Genomic DNA, 26,649 nt, shown 5'->3' with positions numbered 1-26,649 from the left:
TCATCATTCCCCCCAATCTTCATTGATTAACATTTAGCACCAACTCCGACTTTGACCTCTGCACCCAGCCGTCCCGTGCCACTTTGGACGCACTCTTTGTGCCAACCTGAACCTTTCCTGAAGACTGGGATTGTAAGTCATATACTTACCTGTGAAACTGCATTCTTGCTTTCCTCCCATAGTTTAACATTGAAGACTCAGAAAATTGCACTGTCGATTTTTGAGACAGTAAAATATTTTTAATATAAAAACTGCTTACCTTATAACAGTTTTTTGGTTCAATGCATAAATAAAAGCAACAGTTATATTTTTTAATTGGTCTCGGACTTATTCTTTGAGTGTGTGTCTCATTCATTGCCTCTGTGAATACAACAAATGCTTAACATGACTCCTCGATAAGGCTAACTGCTTGCCCACACTACCACAAAGAGACCTATTTACTTTTGCCTCCGCAAGCCTTTGGGGATTCACTGGACTCTGCACAGTGTTCTTCATTTTAGTGCACTATATGGAGAGCCAGAGTCCTACAGCTAGCAAATCAGCATATCTGGACTGGAGCCTTCAAAGCATCTGCTGCCCTTTGATATGCAACTCTGGCTTCGCCCAGACCTAGGAAATGCAACACCCTGCCCTGAGGCCCATTTGGCACCAGGACAGGCAGGAAATTAGGTATGGAGGAGGTGTGTTGCATTTCCAGGATAGTCGCACCCCTAAGGTGGGCTGCCTGATGTGCTCCACGAAAGAAGGGTTCTGCTATATTGTTTTTGGTGGAACTAGGAACTCTGGGTCAGGCAAATGCCCACTCCCCACAGGAACTGGTCATCTTGGGTGAGGGGGGTGGAGACTGTGGACTAGTTGTAAACTTTCGCGCCAAACCCTGCCTACCTGCTCCTGTCCTGACAATTGCAAAGCTTCATTCATCCTGCCTCTGTGCATCGTCCCAAAGCCTTAGAGGCCTGCTAGCACTTCGCCAACCAGCCAGCATCTCTCTTGAAGTGAAGGAGCCGCTTCCATAGAGCAGCAGGCACCAACCACAACTGTCCAGTTCCCCTCTGTGCTGACCATCGGGTCTCAGCATCTCAACAGGAAGAGGATCCAGAGTGTCCAGGAGCGCAGCACCATCAACCCATTCAGCCTTCAAGGTGCTGAGCCTGCCCGGAGCCTCCCTGCACCACTACCAAGGGTACCAATGTCAGATGCAAGCACAAAGGTTTGTTTGTGTTCAGCCAGAGAACCACCGCAAAACCTTACCTGCATGTCGATGGTCTTCAACAGAGGCCAGCTTCATGCCACGTCTTTCTACTGTGCTTCTTTCCACTTTGACAGATGACTCAAGAACCTCAAGAGCCTTTAATTTGCTGACCCACCAACCAAAACACCTATGCACTGGAGCCCCTCCAGCCTGGGACCACTGAAACAGACAGTGTCTTTGCGGAGCTGAGACCCTCACGGACTCAGCTCCCCTTTGGGTTCAACTGGAGTGGTCACCCAGTCCCCACTCTAAGCCCTTTTTCTTCCAGGTACTGCTCCCATTGACTCCAATATATAGCGTCCAAGGCTACCACCACTAAACCCAGACACAGCAGGGCAGTTAACCCAAAACTGCTGGCGGTTTTAGAGACCTTGGCCCCTACTTGCCTTAAATCCAGAAAAACAGCCCTGTATGTCGATTGCAAGTGAACCTGTGCAATGCATGTTTTCTACATAGGTTGACATTACTGTATTGGAGCCTACTTTCTCAAAAGTCTTATTTCAGTATTTTTGTCTAAAATAAAAAGTAATAACTCCTTAAGTACTTACCCGATGCTGATGATCTTGGTATCTAAAATGATATAAAAATCTGTGCTATTTTTCTTCTTGAGTGTGTGTCTCATTTATTGAATCGGTGTTGAACAAATGCTTAATAATATCCTCTGATAGGATGTGGCGTAATGGCCTGAGCTGCTGACTTTGGAGTTGGGGGAACCAGGTTTGAGTCTCAGCGTCGGCTTAACATCCTGTGATTCTGGGCAAATCACTTTATATCCCATTGCCCATAATTCAGCACATGGGAACCCCTCAAGGGTCATTTGTCGAGCTTTACAAATCCTGGATTTCATTTATTTTATTTCATAAGCCTAAACTGCTCGCCCACAATACCAAAAAAGAGAGAACATTATGGTTATTACTTTAACTTCTGTCAGCCAATAAGGGTCACCTGTACTATCTGCATAGTGTACCCCTACATTAGTAAACTGCTTCCTACATCAAGGCATTCCAATTACTTTCATAAGAAACACATCATGGTTTTGGTCTCTTACCCCATAGTCATATGCATGAAGTGACAATTTCATTGACAATTACTACAGCCTATGGATCCCAACAAAAAAAAAAGCTGCAACATGCATAATCTCAGCAGAGTATGAGAAAAATGCTGTCCATCAGTCCATCTGCCTCCTCGAGTTCCTAAACTAAATTTCAGACCAGTGGCAAAGTGTTTTTTTTCTGGGCAACTAAGCAGTGGCTATATATTGCACTGCAACTGGTTTGCAACCCAACCTCCGTTTTGTGAGACAACAGATGTGCAAATCAGTAGAAACACAAAATTACCTTTCTTACAATTTGTGTGTTTCTGCCTTATCATAGGCAAAACTGTTAAACAGGATGAATAATTCTCAGTGAAGCGTAAGACTACCAGATGGATCTACAAAAAGATGGATGGCGAGTATAACTCTACAAGAGGACAAGCTGGGAATGAGATGATTCCAGTGAAGTTAAATGTTAAATTTACAATATGTGTTGTTTTAGATCAAATGCTTTGCTCAAAGATAAAAAACAATTAACTTCCTTAAAATATGAGGCGGACAGAAAGCAGACTTGGTGACATCTTTTCACAAAAAGACAATTTTTTCTTTGCGGATTTGAATAAAAGGCTCTGCTGCTCTTGGTGTTGCTGTTCACTTACTCTACATAAGGATGCAACTGATATCTGAAAATCTAAAATCTATGTTAATGCATGTAGCTAGCGTGAGGAACTGCTCAAAGTGTGATCCATGAGTCTGGTTAAAAATCGAGATCCCATGTAAGTACTCTGGAAGATGTAGGAAGACTGACCCTTAGGTCCCTATGAGGGTTATCATTACAGGGATTTCCCAAGAGAATGATTGTCTGCTTTGTGAGTAAGAGGTTACAGCCTACAAATGAACATGAATAGAGGTCCATGCTAAGCCTGTGTCTTTGAAGTTACAACGGCAGGCCAATCACGATAATCAGCACAGACTGTACTGTTAGGTACACACCACCACCACCACGTGACACTTCTCTGAGTCTAAAGCAACAGTACTATCCGTAGAGGAAACAACGCTAGGAGAGGGAGAACGGGCTCTCTGTAGGAAATATGCAGATTATATTGCTGCTTTCATGCTCTCCAAAGCCTGCGTAGGTGTGGGTCCAGTACTTCCCTGGTGTGTGGGCAGCATAGAGACTGACGTTCTTTTTACGGCAGCCAACGTCTCTTGGGCCGTAAAGAATGGGAGGACTCCTGGTGATTCAAGTGAGGGAAGTTCTTGTTTAGCCAGTCCCACGCCGCCTCAGGTGTGTCAAATAAGAGGGCTTTTTTGTTGTTGTTTATACGTGATCCTGAACTGGGCCAGAAACAGCAATGCATAGGGAAGGCTCTCCACACTGAGTCGCTGCTTTATAATTTGAAAGGAGGCTCTCTGACTCTGAATTCTGAGTGTGTATTCCAGATAAATAGAAATTTGAGCATTGTCAACGATGAGAGAATCTGTCTCTCGTGCCGTGCGCAGGAGAGCGTCGCGGTCCCTGGTAATTCAGTATACGAGCCACCATTGAGCCGGGTGGCGCCCCCCTCGGAGGCTGCCTTGTTGGAACTTGGTGTGCTCTCTCTCTCCACTGTGAAGGCGGCTGACAGTCCAGAAGTTGCTATGTTCCGTAGCCAAGTCTCTACATATTGTGTGGCGTCGCACCCCCTCTGTACCCTCTGGTAGGCCAATTGTGCGGATATTGTTGAGGCATGACTTCTCCTCTGCACCTTCCACCCTCTCCTGTACAGTTTCCACCTGTTTCCATAGATGGTTGATTACAACCGCACTCTTTCTGCCCGTGTATGATGGCAGCAATTTCAGTCCCTTCGGTCTTCACCCTGTCCTCCAGTTTTCCACGTTCATCCTTAAGGAGGCGGAGTTCAGTAGTGATGGACCCTAGTCTTTGCTCTATTGCAGAATGTGACTCGCGGATTTCTTTCAGGATGACATCCAGCTTATCCATGGGGGGGGGGGGGAGGGATCAGCGATTGTGGGCAGTATGTAGTCTGGACATGGACACCCGGGAGCTCTCTGAATGTGTAGATTGCGGGCCATGGTCTTTGGGGTCCACATGCTTTCCTTTTGTGAGACTCCTAGCTAAATGCATGTTTGGTAGCAGGTCAGTGCGGTCTCGACGCAGGGGAGCCGAGGGTATGTATGCCAGGTGGGAGAGAGCTTTATAGTTCCACTGACCACGCTTCTCTAGGTGTCATCAAACATCAAGCAAGTATGTCAGATGCTCGAGGCTCACTGAAATCCAGCGGGGGTAAAAAGGCCAGTAATGGAATGCAATGCCCCTCAGGCACCACCAATTGCGTATCAATCTGGGGCAGATGGGGTGGAGAGAGGGGGGGGTGCCACAGCCAGGGTATGTGGCGTGGAGTCTGCCGCTACAACTGTCCTCCTTACCGGTAGGTCATACCAACAGTAAGGTCTGCCCCATACTGGTGCCATTATGGGCACGCCTGACAGCACCACCCTGCAGCCTCTGGGGTTCAAACCCAGGCCCTCCAGGGCCTGCTCCCCCGCAACAGCAACCTCCTGGGCCCCAGCCAAGGAGTCCCAACGTAGGACGGGCCACCAGTCCCTCCGGGACCACTCGGAGCCGTCACCATCCCTTTCATCTCTCCACAATCCAGCAGCAGTCTCAGGCAGGTAGTGCTGTGGAGTCCTCCCAGACACCACAGCGCTCCGGATCCGCCCCACTGTCCGGGCCGGCAGCACGACTAGGACAGGTCAATGTGCATCCCCCAACCTCTCCGTCTTGCCCCCTCTCTCTCCGTCTTGCCCCCTCTCTCCTTTACTTTGCGGCACCACCGCACTCTGTTGCACACTATCAGCGCGGGCAGCCACCAGGGAATGCCACAGCCGGGCAGGCCCAGCCCGCCATCAAATGCAGCCCGTCGTGCTCTGTTTCTCTGCCTCAGAGGGCCTCGGTATGCTCCGGTCAGTGGCACCATTAATCAGCCCTGGTATCGCTCGTGGGGTGTCCCCTCTGCGTGGATGGCCCCTCAAAGCGCCAGATAATGTGCAGCTGGCGGGCCTGGATCGGGAGCCCCACGGTTAGACATCCGCCATCTTCGGCGGTTGGCCACGCTACACTAAATCAGTGAGCCTCTTGCTAGCATCTTGTTCATTATCACATAGCATCTTCTGCAACATTACGTTTGCCATAATAGCACTTTGGAGAAAGCTTTTGTTGGAAGAAATTGACAATGTAAGATGTTAAGTAGAAATTTAGTTTCCAAATTCGAAACTTGGGTGGATGATAATCAGATTTTATTTTGTGTGGAGTTTGGCTCTCATCTCGGAGTGGGCACAGTGCCACAATCCCTAAATCTTCCACTAATTTTAGTGACCAATATCAAGTGCAGGAGTGGGTCCATTCATTTAGCATTTATGGACCTCTCCTGTGCCTTTGACTTGTTAATTCCTTCTGAACTTTAGGCGATTTTGGAAAGGGAAGGGCTAGATCTGCCCATTATAGATTTGTTACGTTAGATGCACCAAGAAACTACAGTTTGCATTAGATATGAGATTGATGGTAAACTGTCCCCAAAATACGATCTACACTAAGCATTTAACGGAGATGTGTGTTGGTCTCACTGTTTTTCTTACTTCTTAGACAGGCATCTTGTTAATCTGGACAATATCCTGTCCCTTTTCTATTGTATGTATATGATGCAATCCTAATACCTAGAACTGCAGGGCCTAAAAAAAAATACTAAAACAAAGAACTTTGAATTGGGTGGGGTTCAGCTTATCAGGGTTAAACACTTGTTCGATTTTGGCGTTGTTTTGGACTCTAGTATGAATTAGGAGTTTTTACTTAAAGCAAGAGTCCATCAATTTCAGAGATCATTTGAGTTTGTTTTTAACTTCACTAAGAAATTGGCCCAAAAAACAGTGAAGGAGGTCATTAACATTTATACAAGTAGATGTGTGGCTATAGGGTGTTATGGTGCAGAGTTGTGGGGCAGCAAAGCAGCGGAGTTGTTACAGAGGGTGCAGAGTACATTTTTATGCAGATTAGTGGCTGTTCCTAAATTGACTTCTGCATTCTTAAATCATTTTGAAAAGGGGCTGGACTTATTATTAAAAGATATAATTAGCTTAAGCCCTTTATTACTATTGCAAAGGGTTTGGAGTTCGCCAGGGAGATTCTATCTGATTGTCTTGCATTGATCAATGCTATGGCTAGCCCTTAGCTTAGATATGTAAAATCTATTTTTAATACCTTGGGGATGCCAGAACTTTTTTGTAACCCTGACTGCATTAATGCAGAATCTAAAAGTGAGATTAAAGCTTTATTTTTCAATTGGCGAGTTGAACTACTTTGTATGGACTTTCAAACGATGTAGTCCAGCACAGATTTTACACAAACCAAGTTAGCCCCAGGTCCTGAGTTTTATTTATGCCTGTTTACGAACACCGAGTATAGATTTTATTTGACTAGATTCTGTTTTAACACTATTCACTTTTTAGTGGTCTTTCCAACTCGGGATTGTGGTTTCCACAACTCCCAAGTTGACCTTGTTATAATGCTCCCAAACAATGCACATGAACCTTTATGCTATTTTGCCCTCTATATACATGCCCACGGACTTGTTTTTAACTTCCTATCCTTTGAGAAGCTAAAATTAGATACTATAAGCCTGCTTTTGCTTCCTTGCAACAACTTGGTTTTGTTGAAATGTTAAAATATGTTGTGCTTTTCTTAATTTTATAAGATGTTCCCTGTCTGTTAGGGAGATTTATGGGGTCTTGTCCTGAGGGTATTTATCCGATGTCTTCATTTGACTAAAATCTAAAATATACCTTTACTTAAATCTACAGGTGCAGATTAAATATTCTAAAATGGATTGGCTAGTTGTTTTTTTTTTTTTTTTTTTTTGAAGGATAATGCAGTTTTAGTTTTCGACAGAACAGATCTGACCATTCATTTTATTACGTGCAAACTAATTGTTGCAGTTAATATTATGCAACTATTCTGCTGTTTGTTCAGAAATGTTTTCCTAATGCATTTTCCCTGCCATTATGAAGAAACACTTATTGCAGACAAATTTGCGTTTTTTCAAAATTCTTAGATCTGTTCTAAATTTCTTTAGATGGCCTTGAAAACCAAACAGCGAATGCTTAAAGAAGACTGGGAATTTTTTAAACAGAGGAGATTTATTGAAGAACAAGTACGTTTTACCACTTCAATATTAATATCCATTATAGATACTTTGGTTTGTCATAATTGCAATGTGGTTGTGTTGAGTTTTAAAAAGTAAAGTGATTCTACTGCCATGAATTCCTAGTTTTCTGATTTCTATCTTTTGGTATAACATTATGCTAAAGGAGATTAACAAAGCTTTTGTATTAAACAGTGTGTGAAAGGAGATCATAGTTCTTTGTGTTGTAAGTATGTATGAATAATTATCAAACTTGCATGGCAGAGGAATTCTAGCTTTATTTTGCCCCAGTGGAGCAGTTACCCGGGTCCCTATTTTTCATTTTTTATTATTGCTTTTTACACAAAAGAAGCAGACATCTATGGCACATCTCTATATACAGGATAGGGCATATCAGACCCTGTTGGAAGAGGAATGCACAGGAAAGACACTAGGCTTAAGCTATGGGGGGGGGGGGTTTGAGGTATTTTGCCTCTGATATCTTGCAGTCCATCCTACTATGGCTCCGCAACTTGGGACAAGTAGAGAGGTACCTCAGATGGGTAATTTGGAATGCTCGAGTTTAGCCCTGAGCAATTAAGCAACAGACACGTTTTCTTTAATGTGTCCAGCACAGTGCTTGTCTTTCTAAGAAAACAATACTTTTAATCCCACAGCAGTACTAAATACTACACAATTCTGCTTAGTATACAGAGTAGTGATCCTCTCTTGCGGTTCTACACCTACAAAGTTCCCTTGCTAGTTCCACTCCTGTGCATTGTAGACTGGCCCCATTCTAGAAATTGAATGAAAGCATGAATCCTAATCATGTGCAGTTTTAATCACCCACCTCAGATAAATGCATTTAGTTCATGGGTTTCTCAGTTCTTAGCCACCTGGTAGAAGTTTGGGTAAAAGATAGTATTTTTTGTTGCTCCTTCAGAGAACATAGTATCTCCCCTCTGCTTTACTGTAGGCAGGGGCAGCAATGAATAAAGATAGCCAAGGACCATAGGTAGGCCAGGCGCAGTGCGTGTCTCAATCTAATCACCCACCAAGCTTATTCCTGCAAGCAGTTGTCCCATTGCAGGTTCATTCCTGGCTGCTGCAGCTTTCTTGGTTGATGGGTAAGTTGCGGACACCATCCTAGCAGACAGGTAGTCCAGGGTCACAATAGATACAGCTTTGATGGGGTCAATGGCAGTTGCAGTCCAGATGTAGGCAATTCGATTCACACACCTGATGCAGCCCTCACTGATGGGCCAGATACTTGAGGTGGTTCCTGCCAGCACCCAGCTCAGAGACCCTCAGCAACGTGGGTCACTCTTATCTTGTTCATATAGTGAGCTCTCCCTGGATGGTTCTCAATCCCTGGGACACACAAGATCTCTCTCCTCCTGGTCAGTCTCTCCTGCAGGGCCAGGCACACTCCTTCCTTTATTCAGCAGGCCTCTTGGTACTAAAGACAGATCCTCTCCTTCTCCAGCAGAAACTGCAGCCATGAGGTGCTGTCCCCACACCAGTGGGAGACTGTCAAGCAAACATCAGCCCTGGCGGCACAGCAGTCGTTCAATCACTCCCTTCTTTGGACATGAAGGATTTGGAAATGGATCAAAGTAAAAATGGTCTGGATCCCACTTCTTATAAACATTTTCTAAAAGTATTTGGATCCACTGTCTCAGAGTTAATGTTTGAGTTGGTTCTCTAATCGGGTTTCCTTCCTACACAACCTTTTATATAGACTGATGCTTCACAAAGCAGGTTGCGCATGGGCTGTCTGCAGACCAGAGCACCCACAACATAAGCAAAATCAACTGTGGGATTTCATCACCTGGCTGTCATCCGCCTGACTGAAGCAGTAATCAGGAGAGGTGTGCCAAAAGGGGAGGCCTGACCCAAATAATTTCCTCACATTGCACAAAAAACTACAGACACACTACTCACTACTACCATCAACCAGAGAGCAGTTGTAAGGAAATGCCTCCTTGGCATGGTTCCCCATGACTTTTGCCTTTGCTGATGCCAAGTTATGATTTGAAAGTGTGCTGGGACCCTGCTAACCAGGCCCCAGCACCAGTGTTCTTTCCCTAAACTGTACCTTTGTCTCCACAGTTGCCACAACCCTGGCACTCAGGTAAGTCCCTTGTAACTGGTACCCCTGGTACCAAGGGCCCTGATGCCAAGGAAGGTCGCTAAGGTCTGCAGCATGTCTTATGCCACCCTAGGGACCCCTCACTCAGCACATACACACTGCTTGCCAGCTTGTGTGTGCTGGTGGGGAGAAAATGACTAAGTCGACATGGCACTCCCCTCAGAGTGCCATGCCAACCTCACACTGCCTGTGGCATAGGTAAGTTACCCCTCTAGCAGGCCTTACAGCCCTAAGGCAGGGTGCACTATACCACAGGTGAGGGCATATGTGCATGAGCACTATGCACCTACAGTGTCTAAGCAAAACCTTAGACATTGTAAGTGCAGGGTAGCCATAGGAGTATATGGTCTGGGAGTCTGTCATACACGAACTCCACAGCACCATAATGGCTACACTGAAAAGTGGGAAGTTTGGTATCAAACTTCTCAGCACAATAAATGCACACTGATGCCAGTGTACAATTTATTGTAAAATACACCCAGAGGACATCTTAGAGATGCCCCCTGAAAACATACCTGACTTCCAGTGTAGGCTGACCAGTTTCTGCCAGCCTGCCACACACCAGACATGTTGCTGGCCACATGGGGAGAGTGCCTTTGTCACTCTGTGGCCAGGAACAATGCCTGTACTGGGTGGAGGTGCTTCTCACCTCCCCCTGCAGGAACTGTAACACCTGGCTCACCCCTTTTATTACAGCGCCCCAGGGCATCCCAGCTAGTGGAAATGCCCGCCCCTCCGGCCACTGCCCCCTTTTTTGGCGGCAAGGCTGGAGGAGATAATGAGAAAAACAATGAGGAGTCACCCACCAGTCAGGACAGCCCCTAAGGTGTCCTGAGCTGAGGTGACCCCTGCCTTGAGAAATCTTCCATCTTGATTTTGGAGGATTCCCCCAATAGGATTAGGGATGTGCCCCCTCCCCACAGGGAGGAGGCACAAAGAGGGTGTAGCCACCCTCAAGGACAGTAGCCATTGGCTACTGCCCTCCAGACCTAAACACACCCCTAAATTCAGTATTTAGGGGCTCCCAGAACCGAGGAAGATAGATTCCTGCAACCTAAAGAAGGACTGCTGACCTGAAGCCCTGCAGCGAAGACGGAGACGACAACTGATTTGGCCCCAGCCCCACCGGCCTGTCCCCCTACTTCGACGAAAAACTGCAACAGCGACGCATCCAACAGGGACCAGCGACCTCTGAAGCCTCAGAGGACTGCCCTGCATCTAAATGATCAAGAAGCTCCAGAGAACAGCAGCCCTGTTCAAGAAACTGCAACTTTCTGCAACAAAGAAGCAACTTTAAAGACTCCACGTTTCCCGCCGGAAGCGTGAGACTTTCCACTCTGCACCCGATGACCCCGGCTTGACCTGCCGAAAACTAACACTTCAGGGAGGACTCCCTGGCGACTGCGAGCCCGTGAGTAGCCAGAGTTGACCCCCCTGAGCCCCCACAGCGACGCCTGCAGAGGAAATCCAGAGGCTCCCCCTGACCGCGACTGCCTGTAACAAGGAACCTGACTCCTGGAACCAGCACTGCACCTGCAGCCCCCAGGACCTGAAGGAACCGAACTCCAGTGCAGGAGCGACCCTCTGCCTAGCCCAGGTGGTGGCTACCCCGTGGAGCTCCCCCTGTGCCTGCATCGTTGAAGAGACCCCCAGGTCTCCCCATTGATTCCTATCTGAAACCTGATGCCTGTTTGCACTCTGCACCCAGCCGCCCCTGTGCCGCTGAGGGTGTACTTTCTGTGCCTGCTTGTGTCTCTGCCGGTGCCCTACAAAACCCCCCTGGTCTGCCCTCCGAGTACTTACCTGCTGGCAGACTGGAACCGGGGCACCCCTGTTTCCATTGAAGCCTATGTGTTTTGGGCACCACCTCTGCACCTGACCGGCCCTGAGCTGCTGGTGTGGTAACTTTGGGGTTGCCTTGAACCCCCAACGGTTGGCTACTTTGGACCCAACTTTGAACCCTGTAAGTGTTTTACTTACCTGTGAACTTAACAAATACTTACCTCCCCCAGGAACTGTTGATTTATGTACTATGTCCCCTTTTAAAATAGCTTATTGCCATTTTTGTCAAAACTGTACATGCTATTGTGATTATTCAAAGTTCCTAGAATACCTGAGTGAAATACCTTTCATTATAAGTACTGTGTCCACTTTTGGACCTGTGGTTCTTAAAATAAACTAAGAAAATATATTTTTCTATAAAAAAAACTATTGGCCTGGAATTGTCTTTGAGTGTGTGTTCCTCATTTATTGCCTGTGTGTGTACAACAAATGCTTAACACTACCCTCTGATAAGCCTATTGCTCGACCACACTACCAAAAAATAGAGCATTAGTAGTCTCTTTTTGCCACTATCTTACCTCTAAGAGGAACCCTTGGACTCTGTGCACACTATTTCTTACTTTCCTACAAAAGTGCTCAAGAAGCACTAACCAGCAGCACCCTACTAACAAAAGGCTTTTGAGAATTTCTCAAGGTAACCCTTTCTCTATCGTCCTCACTTCAATATCTGGATCCCTTCCCTCCAGGCTCATGAATGAAGTAATACACTTATACTTAAGGGGAGAACACTCCTCACACTTCATCTTGTATTATGTGAAGCCATGGACACTCCCCTTGGCTTCAGTACGTAGGCAGGCAGAGAAACGTTACATGTCCTATGCATGTACACATAATTAACAAACTGATCCAATGCCTGAACAATTTTCTGTGCACACATAGTAGCAGAACTTTACATGAGTGGGGCGGGTAGGCCTCACTCCCAGAGGCCCAGGTAGAAAGGAATGGTAACATTACTGATCCCTACAAAACATTGTGCTGTCACATCTTTATGTGCTAAAAGCAAGACAGGGACAGTAGTCTTCTGCCCTCAGTGAGGGCTCTGTTTTTCTGGGACATACTCATGGATAATCCTAGGCCTCTGTGCACACACTAGATTAGCATGATGCAGGTGCCAAAATAAAAATCAGAATACCATATACACCTACAGGTGGGCACCTAAGACAAGTGTACACACTTATATACCGTGCAGAGGACATGCCATTGCAAAAGGGCACTTAAACTACATTTATTTATTCATTAAGACTTACCCTCATTTTCTCAACTTCTCTCTTGTGGACGAGGAAAGTCCACCCCTCAAAATAGGGAGAGTTCAAACTGTTTTGCTGGAGCTACTGAGAAACATGAGGGCATGTGTAGTTCTTTTTGTAACAAAGAAATGTGCACTGACAATCCTCCTTACTTCCCATTTCTTCCCTTCTGTGAGAGGCCAAAGACGTATATGATGGAAAACGTACATTTTACAGGAGAGATCAAAACTACTGCGGTCCTGGTTAGCAGGATCCCGGTAGACACAGTCCAACACACCGACAACAAGCAGAGAATGTAATCATGCCAAGAATTTTCCTACAGTAGGGCTGCACATGTCACCAGTACAGGAATTATTAAACAGTCAATGATCTAACTGGGAGGATTCTGCCTCCCTTCAGAAGGTAGTAAGATGCTGGTCCTTGTCCAGCCTTTAGGCAGTTTCCCTCCAAATGTGATCCAAGCAGTTGCCCAATAAACTATTTAACAGGGAGAGGTAACATTTGATGAGCTCTGTTTAGCTTAATGTCAGGTTTGTGTGTGCTACCACAGCATCAAACTCTTTGTGACCCTCAAAGCTCAACATCATGAGTGGATTCCTTAAAGAGCTTTTTTATTTTAATGATGTCCTTGCCTCCCATGTTGTGTATTATGGCCTCCTCCAGGACCCCTAGAAGGAAAGAGATGCTCTTCAGAATGCAGATATTTCATAATTTAATTAGATACTTTAATGGCTACATCTTAAAAATGCTTAGTAACACTAACTGGGAACAAATACCTTTTTTTTTTTATTATTAGAACAAGGGGTGAAACTAGAATTCCAACCAGTTTTTTATCAGTACATGCAAATTGATAAATATTTTCTTCTATACAAGATGTATCATTGGCTACAACAGTGGTATTGGATGTGCACTATCGATTTATATCTCGTTTTCACAACTATTACGTCAACTAACTTGGAGGAAGAAACTTCTAATTTCCCTTAAGGGAATCTGATATTCTGCCAATGGGTGTGCTTTGAAGCACCCTAGTAAGAGCAGCTCTTAAGCTGGGTCTGAGACTTTACAAAGTGGTTTTCATCTGCAGATGCCTACTAGAGGATCTTTAAAGCTCCAAAGCACACTTTGACAGTGCCTTTACGCTCACCAGTGGGTAACATTTCTGCGTTGGGTGCATCAAGAAGAACTTCATACTATCTACTGGTCTAAATCTGAGTGTTCTTCTATTGAGATACATTTTATTGCGTTTACTTTATATTACATTTGTTTTCAATATTCTGTGAAAACCTCAAACATTTTTCTAACAGGAGTTTGCTATAGGTAATCGAATATAGTACAGAATGTGGAGTGCCTGTGTTTGTATTCGATGGCCACGTTCTTAATAGCCATAATTTTGGCGAGGAGGGTTAGTTGAGCTGTATGCTTTAGTTACTGATGAGGCATATAGTTTCCATTATAAGAATGTCTTTTAATGTTTCAACATTTGTGTTTTTAAGTACGTGTGGTCTTCTTTCCGAAAGAACCTTGATGCACATCACTCAAACAACTATTCTACACCAAAATATATCATTGAATAGGGACCTTAGTCTAACTGGTATGTGGTTAGCTTACAATGTGATGATAAGTAAATAAATGTGGCATCTCTTAACTTTCAAAAGCCAAAAAGTGGCTTTGAATGTTAACTTTCAACGTTTTCATAAACATAATTGATATCCATTTCAATAATGGATTTTCAGAAATTAATTAAATGATTGTACTAATTACAGATATGTAGGTTTTACAATCAGGATCTGACCCTCCTAGAGAGAAGTATTTGAGAGATATGAGATTGAGTTCCACAGTTGCACAGTCCATTGCGCATAGTCTTGCAAACAAGAGTGATAAATGGTGCACTTTTCTTGAGTTGTTCAAACCTAGTGAACTTGTGTTGAAAGTTATGAATAATTGCCGTTCGTTGGACAAGAAGGTAGTGCATTGAATTGGAAAAGGCTGCTGCTACAGACCTGTGCTACCAAATCCCAACTAGAAGCGCCTTCATTTGCTTGCACTGTACATTGAAACTGAAGTTGTAGTCCAACAAATGTGCAAAATTATGTTTTATACTTTTTTTAGTTAAATAACAAGAAAGCACTATCGGGGGAGAACAACTTCACAGACACAATGAGGCACATGTTGTCAACTCGCCTGAGCATGCCCGACTGTCCCAACTGTAACTATAGGAGAAGGTGAGCCCTTGTTATTCATAGTTATTAAATAGGCAAACATCTAGTTTTGAATTTTACTGAAACAAAATTTGAAGATGTAACTAAAGCAAGATAAAAGTGTTATTTTTAAAATAGTTTGCTTTTAAATTTTACGGTCATTGGGTTAGTTTGAATTTTACTGCATACGTTAACTTCCATTTTTATGAGCATGAGATATATATATATATATATATATATATTTATATATATATATATATATATATATATATATATATTATGTTCGATGGCATGTGTAGTTGCAGATACACATGCTGTGCACATCCCGCATCTGGTGTTGGGCTCGGAGTGTTACAAGTTGTTTTTCTTCAAAGAAGTCTTTTTGAGTCACGAGACCGAGGGACTCCTCCCATTTCGACTCCATTGCGCATGGGCGTCGACTCCATCTTAGATTGGTTTTTTTCCGCCATCGGGTTCGGACGTGCTCCTTTTCGCTCCGTGTTTCGGGTCGGAAAGTTAGTTAGAATCTCGGAAAAAACGTCGGTATTGTTTGCGTTCGGTATCGGGTTAGTTACAACAGATCGACACCGAATTTTGAAGAGCTCCGGTGGCCCTTCGGGTGTTTTTCGATCCCCCGTCGGGGCTTGGTCGGCCCGGCCACGTGTGACTTCAAGGCTGATGGAACGGACCCCATTCCGCTTCTGTCCAAAATGCCATAACAAGTATCCGTATACGGATCAGCATCTGGTCTGTAACTTGTGCTTGTCCCCAGAGCACAAGGAAGATACTTGTGAGGCCTGTCGAGCGTTTCGGTCCAGAAAGACGTTAAGAGACCGAAGAGCCAGAAGACTGCAGATGGCGTCGACGCCGACAGGACAAGAGCTTTTCGAGGAGGAAGAGTAAGCTTTCTCTATCCACGAGTCTGACTCGGAAGAGCTCGAGGCCAAAGAAATGCCGAAAACCGTGAAAGACGTCGAAACATAAGACTCACGAGAAGTCGTCAAAAGCCCAGGGGACGCCACCGCCAACAGGCCATGGCTTAACCCAAAAAATAGGTGACCGAGCCAAGGCACCGAAAAAGGGCACGCTGGTGTCGAAGTCATCCGACTCCGGTCGAGATACCGCCACACAGCAATCTCGGACCCGAGACATCGGCTCAGAGAAATTTCTGCACTGTGACAGCGGCACCGAACAAATTCGCACCGAGAAACCACCACGCCGAAAATTACAAAGGTTTCTTCGGAGCCTAAAAAGACGTCCGAAAAAGTTTCGGTTCCGAAACATCCAGCCTCGGAGCCGAAAACAGGTTCCTATACAGAGGAACAAGGATTGTCATCCCAAATGCAAAAACATAGATTTGGAGAGGAACTTCAAGCTGTAGAGCCAGACTATACTCAAAGGAGGCTCCACATTCATCAAGACACAGGGAAGATAACCACTCTTCCCCCAATTAAAATAAAAAGAAAACTTGCCTTTCAAAAAAAGGACAAGGAGCCACAGGCAAAGGTGGCAAAGAAAACAACTCCACCACCGTCTCCACCACCATCAGTGCACACATCACCAGTAGCAACTCCTCCACTGATGCACTCCCCGACTCATACTGCCATGAGTCAAGATGATCCCGATGCATGGGACCTTTACGATGCTCCAGTATCGGACAACAGCCCAGACTCGTACCCTGCCAGGCCGTCCCCTCCTGGGGACAGTACATCTTACACACAGGTGATCGCAAGGGCAGCTGCTTTCTATAACGTCACCTTGCATTCCGAACCAATTGAGGATGACTTTTTGTTTAACACGCTATCCTCCACTCATAGCCAATACCAAAGACTACCTATGCTCCCAGGAATGCTAAAACATTCAAAACAAATCTTTCAGGATCCTGTTAAAGGCCGAGCCATAACTCCAAGGGTGGAGAAAAAGTGCAAGCCACCGCCAACAGATCCTGTTTATATTACAACCCAGTTAACACCAGACTCAGTAGTTGTCGGGGCAGCTCGTAAGAGAGCGAACTCTCATACCTCGGGGGACGCACCACCTCCAGACAAAGAGAGTCGCAAATTTGATGCTGCGGGCAAAAGGGTTGCAGCACAAGCAGCAAACCAATGGCGCATTGCCAATTCACAAGCACTTTTGGCAAGATATGATAGAGCTCACTGGGATGAGATGCAACATTTGATACAACACTTACCCAAGGAGTTCCAAAAAAGAGCACAACAAGTGGTGGAAGAAGGACAAAGTATCTCTAATAATCAGATACGGTCTTCAATGGATGCAGCAGATACGGCTGCAAGGACAGTAAATACTGCAATAACAATAAGAAGGCACGCATGGCTGCGCACGTCAAGTTTCAAGCCGGAAATTCAACAAGCCGTGCTAAATATGCCATTTAATGAACAGCAGTTGTTTGGGCCGGAAGTCGACACTGCTATTGATAAACTCAAGAAAGACACTGATACAGCAAAATCCATGGGCGCACTCTACTCCCCGCAGAGCAGAGGCACATTTCGCAAAACACCTTTTAGGGGAGAGTTTCGAGGACAACCTACAGAAACCACAACATCACAAACATGGCCCACTTACCAAAGCCAATATCAGCGGGGAAGTTTTCGGGGGCAATCTAGAGGGGGACAATTCCAAAAAAATAGAGGAAAATTCCAAAGCCCCAAAAGTCCTCAAAATAAGCAGTGACTTACAAGTCACACATCCCTATCACATAACACCTGTGGGGGGAAGACTAAGCCAATTTTGCAAACATTGGGAGGAGATAACAACAGATACTTGGGTACTAGCAATTATCCAGCATGGTTATTGCATATAATTTCTCGAATTCCCTCCAACAGTACCACCGAAAACACACAGTATGTCAATACAACATATAAATCTTCTAGGATTAGAAGTTCAAGCATTGCTCCAAAAAGAGGCAATAGAATTAGTACCAAAACAAGAACTAAACACAGGAGTTTACTCGCTGTACTTTCTGATACCCAAAAAAGACAAAACTCTAACACCTATACTAGATCTCAGAATATTAAATACATACATCAAATCAGACCACTTTCATATGGTTACATTACAAGAAGTAATCCCACTGCTCAAACAACAAGACTACATGACAACACTGGATCTAAAGGATGCATATTTCCATATACCAATACATCCTTCACACAAAGTACCTAAGGTTTGTATTCCAAGGGATACATTACCAATTCAAAGTGTTGCCATTCGGAATAACGACTGCGCCAAGAGTTTTTACAAAATGTCTAGCAGTAGTATCTGCACATATCAGAAGGCAGCAAATACATGTGTTCCCGTACCTAGACGATTGGTTAATCAAAACCAACACGCAAATACAGTGTTCACAACACACAAATTATGTCATAGAAACCCTACACAAACTAGGTTTCTCAATCAATTACTCAAAGTCACACCTTCTGCCGTGTCAAACACAGCAATACCTAGGAGCAACAATCAACACAGTAAAAGGAATTGCCACTCCAAGTCCACAAAGAGTCCAAACATTCCACAATGTAATACAAGCCATGTATCCAAACCAAAAGATACAGGTCAAATTAGTAATGAAACTACTAGGCATGATGTCCTCATGCATAGCCATTGTCCCAAACGCAAGGTTGCACATGCGGCCCTTACAACAGTGCCTAGCATCACAGTGGTCACAGGCACAGGGTCAACTTCTAGATCTGCCAAACATACATCTCGCTTCAATGGTGGAACAATATAAATTTAAACCAAGGGCGGCCTTTTCAAGACCCAGTGCCACAATACGTAATAACGACAGATGCATCCATGACAGGGTGGGGAGCACACCTCAATCAGCACAGCTTCCAAGGACAATGGGACATTCAGCAAAGACAGTTTCATGTAAACCACTTAGAACTGTTGGCTGTGTTTCTAGCGCTGAAAGCATTTCAACCCATAATAACCCACAAATACACTCTTGTCAAAACAGACAACATGACAACAATGTATTACCTAAACAAACAGGGAGGAACACACTCGACACAGTTGTGTCTCCTAACACAAAAAATATGGCATTGGGCGATTCACAACCACATTCGCCTAATAGCACAATTTATTCCAGGAATTCAGAATCAGTTAGCAGACAATCTCTCTCGGGATCACCAACAGATCCACGAATGGGAAATTCACCCCCAAATACTGAACACTTACTTCAAAATGTGGGGAACGCCACAAATAGATCTATTTGCAACAAAAGAAAACTCAAAATGCCAAAACTTCGCATACAGGTACCCACAACAAAAGTCTCGGGGCAATGCACTATGGATGAACTGGTCAGGGATATTTGCGTACGCTTTTCCCCCTCTCCCACTTCTTCCATATCTAGTAAACAAGTTGAGTCAAAACAAACTCAAACTCATACTAATAGCTCCAACATGGGCAAGGCAACCTTGGTACACAACACTACTAGACCTTTCAGTAGTACCTCATGTCAAACTGCCAAACAGACCAGATCTGTTAACACAACACAAACAACAGATCAGACATCCAAATCCAGCATCGCTGAATCTAGCAATTTGGCTCCTGAAATCCTAGAATTCGGGCACTTAGACCTCACACAGGAATGTATGGAGGTCATAAAACAAGCTAGAAAACCTACCACTAGACACTGCTATGCAAATAAGTGGAAAAGATTTGTTTATTACTGCCATAATAATCAAATTCAACCTTTACACGCATCTGCAAAAGAGATAGTAGGATACTTACTACATTTGCAAAAATCTAAACTAGCTTTCTCTTCCATTAAAATACATCTTACGGCAATTTCAGCTTACCTGCAAATTACGCACTCAACTTCATTGTTTAGGATACCAGTCATAAAAGGGTTTATGGAAGGCCTAAAGAGAATTATACCACCAGTTCCTTCATGGAACCTCAACATTGTCTTAACACGACTCATGTGTCCACCTTTTGAGCCCATGCACTCTTGTGAAATGCAATACTTAACGTGGAAAGTTGCATTTTTAATTGCCATCACATCTCTAAGAAGAGTGAGTGAAATTCAAGCATTTACCATTCAAGAACCATTTATTCAAATACACAAAAATAAAGTTGTTCTACGGACCAATCCTAAATTTTTACCAAAAGTAATCTCACCGTTCCACTTGAATCAAACGGTAGAATTACCAGTGTTCTTCCCACAGCCAGATTCTGTAGCTGAAAGAGCACTACATGCATTAGACATCAAAAGAGCACTAATGTACTACATTGACACAACAAAACTAATTCGAAAGACAAAACAACTATTTATCGCCTTTCAAAAACCTCATACAGGAAATCCAATTTCAAAACAAGGCATTGCTAGATGGATAGTTAAGTGCATTCAAACCTGCTATCTTAAAGCTAAAAGAGAACTGCCTATTACACCAAAGGCACACTCAACCAGAAAGAAGGGTGCCACCATGGCCTTTCTAGGAAATATTCCAATGAACGAAATATGTAAGGCAGCAACATGGTCTACGCCTCATACATTTACCAAGCACTACTGTGTAGATGTGTTAACTGCACAACAAGCAACAGTAGCTCAAGCTGTACTAAGAACATTATTTCAAACTACTTCAACTCCTACAGGCTGAACCACCGCTTTTGGGGAGATAACTGCTTACTAGTCTATGCACAGCATGTGTATCTGCAGCTACACATGCCATAGAACGGAAAATGTCACTTACCCAGTGTACATCTGTTCGTGGCATTAGTCGCTGCAGATTCACATGCGCCCACCCGCCTCCCCGGGAGCCTGTAGCCGTTTAGAAGTAGATCTTTAACATTCGTAAATATATTACTTGAAACTTCATTATGTACATACGCATTCACTCCATTGCATGGGCACTATTACTAGCATACACAACTCCTACCTCACCCTCTGCGGGGAAAACAATCTAAGATGGAGACGACGCCCATGCGCAATGGAGTCTAAATGGGAGGAGTCCCTCGGTCTCGTGACTCGAAAAGACTTCTTCGAAGAAAAACAACTTGTAACACTCCGAGCCCAACACCAGATGGCGGGATGTGCACAGCATGTGAATCTGCAGCGACTAATGCCACGAACAGATGTACACTGGGTAAGTGACATTTTCCATATATATACATACATACATACATACATACACATATATGTGTGTGTTCGATGGCATGTGTATCTGCAGATACACATGCTGTGCACTGTACCTGCCATCTAGTGTTGGGCTCAGAGTGTTACAAGTTGTTTTTCTTCGAAGAAGTCTTTTCGAGTCACAGGACTGAGTGAGTCCTCCCTTTCGGCTCCATTGCGCATGGACATCGACTCCATCCTAGATTGTTTTCTTTCCGCCATCGGGTTCGGACGTGTTCCTCTTCGCTCCGTTATTTGAATCGGAAAAAGAAAAAAATTCACTGAAAAGCATCGGTATTGTTTTCGATCGGGAAACATCTTGCATCGACACCGCAACACCAGCGAAACACAGCTTCGGTGGCCCTTCGGGGCTTCCGCGCCCAGCCGGGGCCTGGTCGGCCCGACCACAGAAACCGTTGAAGCCCAATGGACTGGACCCCATTCCGTTTCTGCCCACAGTGCCACGCCAAGTATCCCTACACAGACGAACATCGGGTCTGTAATCTGTGTTTGTCACCGGAGCACAGAGAAGATACTTGCGAGTCCTGCAAGTCCTTTCGATCGAAGAAGACCTTGAGGGATCGGAGGGCGAGGCGGATGCAAATGGCGTCAAAGTTCCGAGCACCTTGACGTCGAAGAACAGGAGATGGCTATCTCCATTCAAGGTTCGGACTCGGAAGACTCCGACGCAGACTGACCAACACGTGAGTACGCCTGCCCCGACCCAAGCCTACAGTCAGTCGAAGAAACATAAGGCCTCGGGGATGCCACTGGCCATGGCCCGACCCCATAAAAAAAATCCGCGGTGACCAAGCAACACCTTTGGCACCGAAAAAGGCCAAAATCGTGCCGAAGTCTTCGGACTAGAGCTGAGATCCTGCCACCGAGAAACCTCGACATCGACTCGTCGAGTCGGTGAAGCCTCGAAAGAGTCTTTCGGAGCAGAGGCCTACCGTCAGCATGGGCATTTCGGTGCCGAAAAAAACCATCTTCGGAGCCGAAAAAAGCCTTGTTCACCGAGGAACCTGGACTCTCAAAGCAACTAAAAGAGAGGCACAGAGTTGAGGAGGAAATTCAAATGGAGGAGTTTGATGAAACACAGACAAGGCTACAGATCCATAAGGATACTGGGAAGATCCAAACTGCACCTCCTCTAAAATTTAAAAGGAAACTAGCTTTCCAAGGGGGGACAGACACTGAACAGCCAAGGGCTAAAGTACCCAGAGAAAGATCTCAGTCACGCCATTTTTCATCAGAACATTCTCCGCCACATTCTCCGCAGAGAACAGTGTCACCTATTGCAACGCTCACTGCACAGTCACCCACACGCACTGTGCAGTCACAAGAGGATACAGACCCCTGGGACCTCTACGATCCCCCTGTTTCGGACAATAGCCCAGAGTGCTATCCTTCAAAGCCCTCTCCACCAGAGGATAGCGCCTCATATACTCAAGTCTTAGCTAGGGCAGCCACATTCCACAATGTGAGCATGCATACAGAGCCATTGGAGGACGATTTTCTATTTAATACTTTGTCCACAACGCATGCTTACTATCAGTCTTCCTATGGTCCCAGGCATGCTTAAACATGCCCAACAGGTTTTCTGGAGCCCGTGAAAGGGAGAGCCATTATACCGTGGGTGGAAAAGAAATACAAGCCACCACCGTCAGACCCAGTGTTCATCACACAACAGTTGCCCCCGGACTCTGTAGTGGTGGGAGCTGCGAGAAAGAAAGCCAACTCGCAGTCATCTGGAGATGCACCACCTCCAGAAAAGGAGAGTAGGAAGTTTGACGCGGCAGGAAAGAGAGTAGCGTCACAAGCTGCCAATCAGTGGCGCATTGCAAACTCTCCGGCCCTTGTTGCACGTTATGACCGAGCTCATTGGGACGAGATGAGCAATATCATCCAACATCTTCCCAAGGAATATAAGAAAAGAGCTCAGCAAGTGGTAGAGGAGGGACAAGCAATATCTTACAGGCGGTCCTAAACATGCCATTTAATCAACAACAGTTGTTTGGACCACAAGTGGACACAGCCATCGAAAAAATGAAGCTGGACGCTGATACGGCCAAAGCCATGGGAGTTCTCTACTCGTCCCAACATAGAGGGACATTCAGAAAACCGCAATAGATGGGAGGTTTAAGACAACAGCCTTCAGAAACATCCACCTCTCAAACAAAACCCGCCTACCAATCACAATATCCGAGATGGGGGGTTTCGCGGGTCCTTCAAGGGACAATTCCCAAGGTCAAGAGGGAAATTTCAGCGCACTAACCAGGCCACTAATAACAAGCAGCAACATCTAGCAGTGTTACAAATAGAGGTGCAGGCACTATTAACAAAACAAGCCATAGAACTAGTACCTCACCAAGAAAAAGGAACAGGGGTTTATTCCCTACATTTCCTTATTCCCAAAAAGGACAAAACACTAAGACCAATTTTAGATCTCAAGACTTTCAACCTATTCATCAAATCAGAACACTTTCACATGGTGACACTACAAGATGTAGTCCCCTTACTAAAACAGGGAGAATACATGTCAACACTGGATTTAAAAGATGCGTATTTTCATATACCCATCCATCTCCTCAGGTTTGTCATACAAGTAAAACATTACTAATTCAAAGTATTGCCCTTCGGGATAACAACAGCCCCCAGAGTATTTACAAAATGCCTCGCAGTAGTAGCGGCCCATATAAGGAGACAACATATGCACGTATTCCCATATCTCAACGATTGGCTAATAAAAGCCAGCACTCAACAGCAGTGTCAAAATCACACACGGTACTTAATAGATTCCTTACACACACTAGGGTTTTCTATAAATTACCACAAATCACACTTGCAACCATCCCAACTAAAAAAAAATACTTGGGAGCAACACTCAACAATTAAAAAAAGCGATTGCCAGTCCAAGCCCACAAAGGGTACAATCATTCCACACCATGGTACCAAAGATACAACCAAATCAGCACTACACAGTCAGATTTGTCATGAAACTCCTAGGCATGATGGCATCCTGCATCGCAATTGTCCCAAACGCGTGGCTACACATGCGGCCCTTACAGCAGTGCCTTGCAAAACAATGGACGCAGGCACCGGGTCAACTCCAAATCTAGTGTTTATAGACCGCCAAACACACCATTCGCTTCAATGGTGGAACCCTGTAAATTTAAACAAAGGGCGGCCTCTTCAAGACCCTGTGCCTCAAGTCAATCTCACAACAGATGCATCAATAATTGGGTGGGGAGCACACCTCAACAATCACAATATACAAGGACAATGGGACAGTCAACAGAAACAACCACACATAAATCACTTAGAGCTGCTAGCAGTCTTCCTAGCACTAAAAGCATTTCAACCTCTCCTAGCTCACAAACACATTCTTGTCAAAACAGACAATATGACAACAATGTACTACCTAAACAAACAAGGGGGAACACACTCATCACAACTATGCCTCCTAGCACAAAAAATTTGTCTTTGGGCAATTCACAACAACATTCGCCTAATAGCGCAATATATTCCAGGCATTCACAATCAGTTAGCGGACAATCTCAGTTGAGATCACCAGCAAACTCACGAGTGGGAAACACATCCCCAGATACTACAAGAATACTTTCACCAGTGGGGGGACACCAGACATAGATCTGTTCGCCACCAAACAAAACGCAAAATGCCAAAACTTCGCATCCAGGTACCCACACCCTCAGTCCAAGGGCAATGCTCTATGGATCAATTGGTCAGGGATATTTGCTTACGCTTTCCCCCCCTCTCCCACTCATTCCTTTTCTAGTCAACAAACTGAAACTAATACTCATAGCACCAACATGGGCACGCCAACTGTGGTACACCACACTGTTGGACCTCTCTGTAGTACCTCACATCAAACTTCCAAACAAACCAGATCTGTTAACACAACACAAACAACAGATCAGGCACCCCAATCCAGCGACGCTCAACCTAGCAATTTGGCTCCTGAAGTCTTAGAGTTTGGCTATCTAAAGCTTCCAAATGAGTGTATGGAAGTCATTAAACAGGCAAGAAAACCTACCACCAGTCATTGCTATGCTAATAAATGGAAAAGGTTTGTTTTCTACTGCCAAGCAAAACACATCACACCGTTAGATGCCTCCATACAAGACATTGTAGGTTATTTACTAAACCTACAAAAAGCAAATCTTGCTTTTTCTTCCATCAAAATACATCTCACTGAAATCTCTGCTTACTTGCAGATTAAACGCACAAAATCACTATTTAGAATACCAGTTATTAAAGACTTTATGGAAGGACTAAAAAGGATCATACCTCCAAGAACCCCACCATCACCCTCGTGAAACCTTAATATTGTACTTACACGACTCATGGGTACACCTTTTGAACCCATGCATTCTTGCCAAATCCAATTCTTAACTTGGAAGGTGGCATTTCTAGTAGCTATCACTTCACTACGAAGAGTTAGTGAATGCTTGTATTTCACTATCGAAGAACCCTTCATACAAGTACACAAACATAAAATAGTTCTCCGCACAAATCCAAAATTTCTGCCAAAAGTCATCTCACCGTTTCATTTAAACCAAACTGTGGAGCTCCCAGTGTTCTTCCCACAGCCAGACTCAGTAGCAGAAAGAGCACTGCATACATTAGACATAAAAAGAGCACTAATGTACTATATAGACAGAACAAAACCATTTTGTAAAACTAAACAATTGTTTGTCGCTTTCCAAAAACCCCATGCTGGTAACCCTATATCCAAACAGGGCATAGCCAGATGGATAGTCAAATGCATACACACTTGTTACCTAAAAGCTAAAAGATAGCTACTCATTAAACCAAAGGCACACTCCTCTAGAAAGAAAGGAGCAACAATGGCCTTTCTAGGTAACATACCAATGACAGAGATTTGTAAGGCAGCCACTTGGTCCACACCTCACATGTTTACCAAACACTACTGTGTAGATGTGTTAGCAAAACAACAAGCCACAGTAGGACAGGCTGTACTAAGAACATTATTTCAAACAACTTCAACTCCTACAGGCTGACCACCGCTTTGGGGAGGATTACTGCTTTGTAGTCTATGCACAGCATGTGTATCTGCAGCTACACATGCCAATGAACAGAAAATGTCACTTACCCAGTGTACATCTGTTCGTGGCATGTTCCGCTGCAGATTCACATGCGCCCTCCCACCTCCCCGGGAGCCTGTAGCCGTTTAAGTTGCAAGTAGAAATTGTATATATGTAAATAAACATTCTTTTAGCACAAACTATGTACATACATTTCTATCCCATGGCATGGACATCTTTACTATTCTCATTCTACCACTCCTACCTCACCCTATGCGGGAAAACAATCTAAGATGGAGTCGATGCCCATGCGCAATGGAGCGGAAAGGGAGGAGTCACTCGGTCCCGTGACATGAAAAGACTTCTTCGAAGAAATACAACTTGTAACACTCAGAGCCCAACGCTAGATGGCAGGAACAGTGCACAGCATGTGAATCTGCAGCGGAACATGCCACAAACAGATGTACACTGGGTAAGTTAAATTTTCCATAGATATATTTTCGATGGCATGTGTAGCTGCAGATACACATGCTATGCATATCCATTCCG

The 26,649-nt window shown here is 44.6% G+C and overlaps 1 protein-coding gene across 5 annotated transcripts in view; it reads left to right on the top strand.

Moving 5' to 3' along the window:
- Window positions 1-26,649, top strand: part of FAM193A (family with sequence similarity 193 member A) — a 306,086-nt gene that overhangs the window by 97,596 nt on the left and 181,841 nt on the right. For 4 of the 5 annotated variants that reach the window (XM_069203636.1, XM_069203652.1, XM_069203644.1 and 1 more), the window contains 2 exons: window positions 7,415-7,492; window positions 14,813-14,925. In XM_069203636.1, the coding sequence (XP_069059737.1) occupies window positions 7,415-7,492; window positions 14,813-14,925 (191 nt within the window). The remainder of the gene's footprint in view (window positions 1-7,414; window positions 7,493-14,812; window positions 14,926-26,649) is intronic. The other variant, XM_069203630.1, reaches the window with a different exon arrangement.

The sequence above is a fragment of the Pleurodeles waltl genome, chromosome 1_2 (assembly GCF_031143425.1).
Source record: "Pleurodeles waltl isolate 20211129_DDA chromosome 1_2, aPleWal1.hap1.20221129, whole genome shotgun sequence".
Lineage (NCBI taxonomy): Eukaryota > Metazoa > Chordata > Amphibia > Caudata > Salamandridae > Pleurodeles > Pleurodeles waltl.
This window is presented reverse-complemented; position numbering and strand designations above follow the sequence as displayed.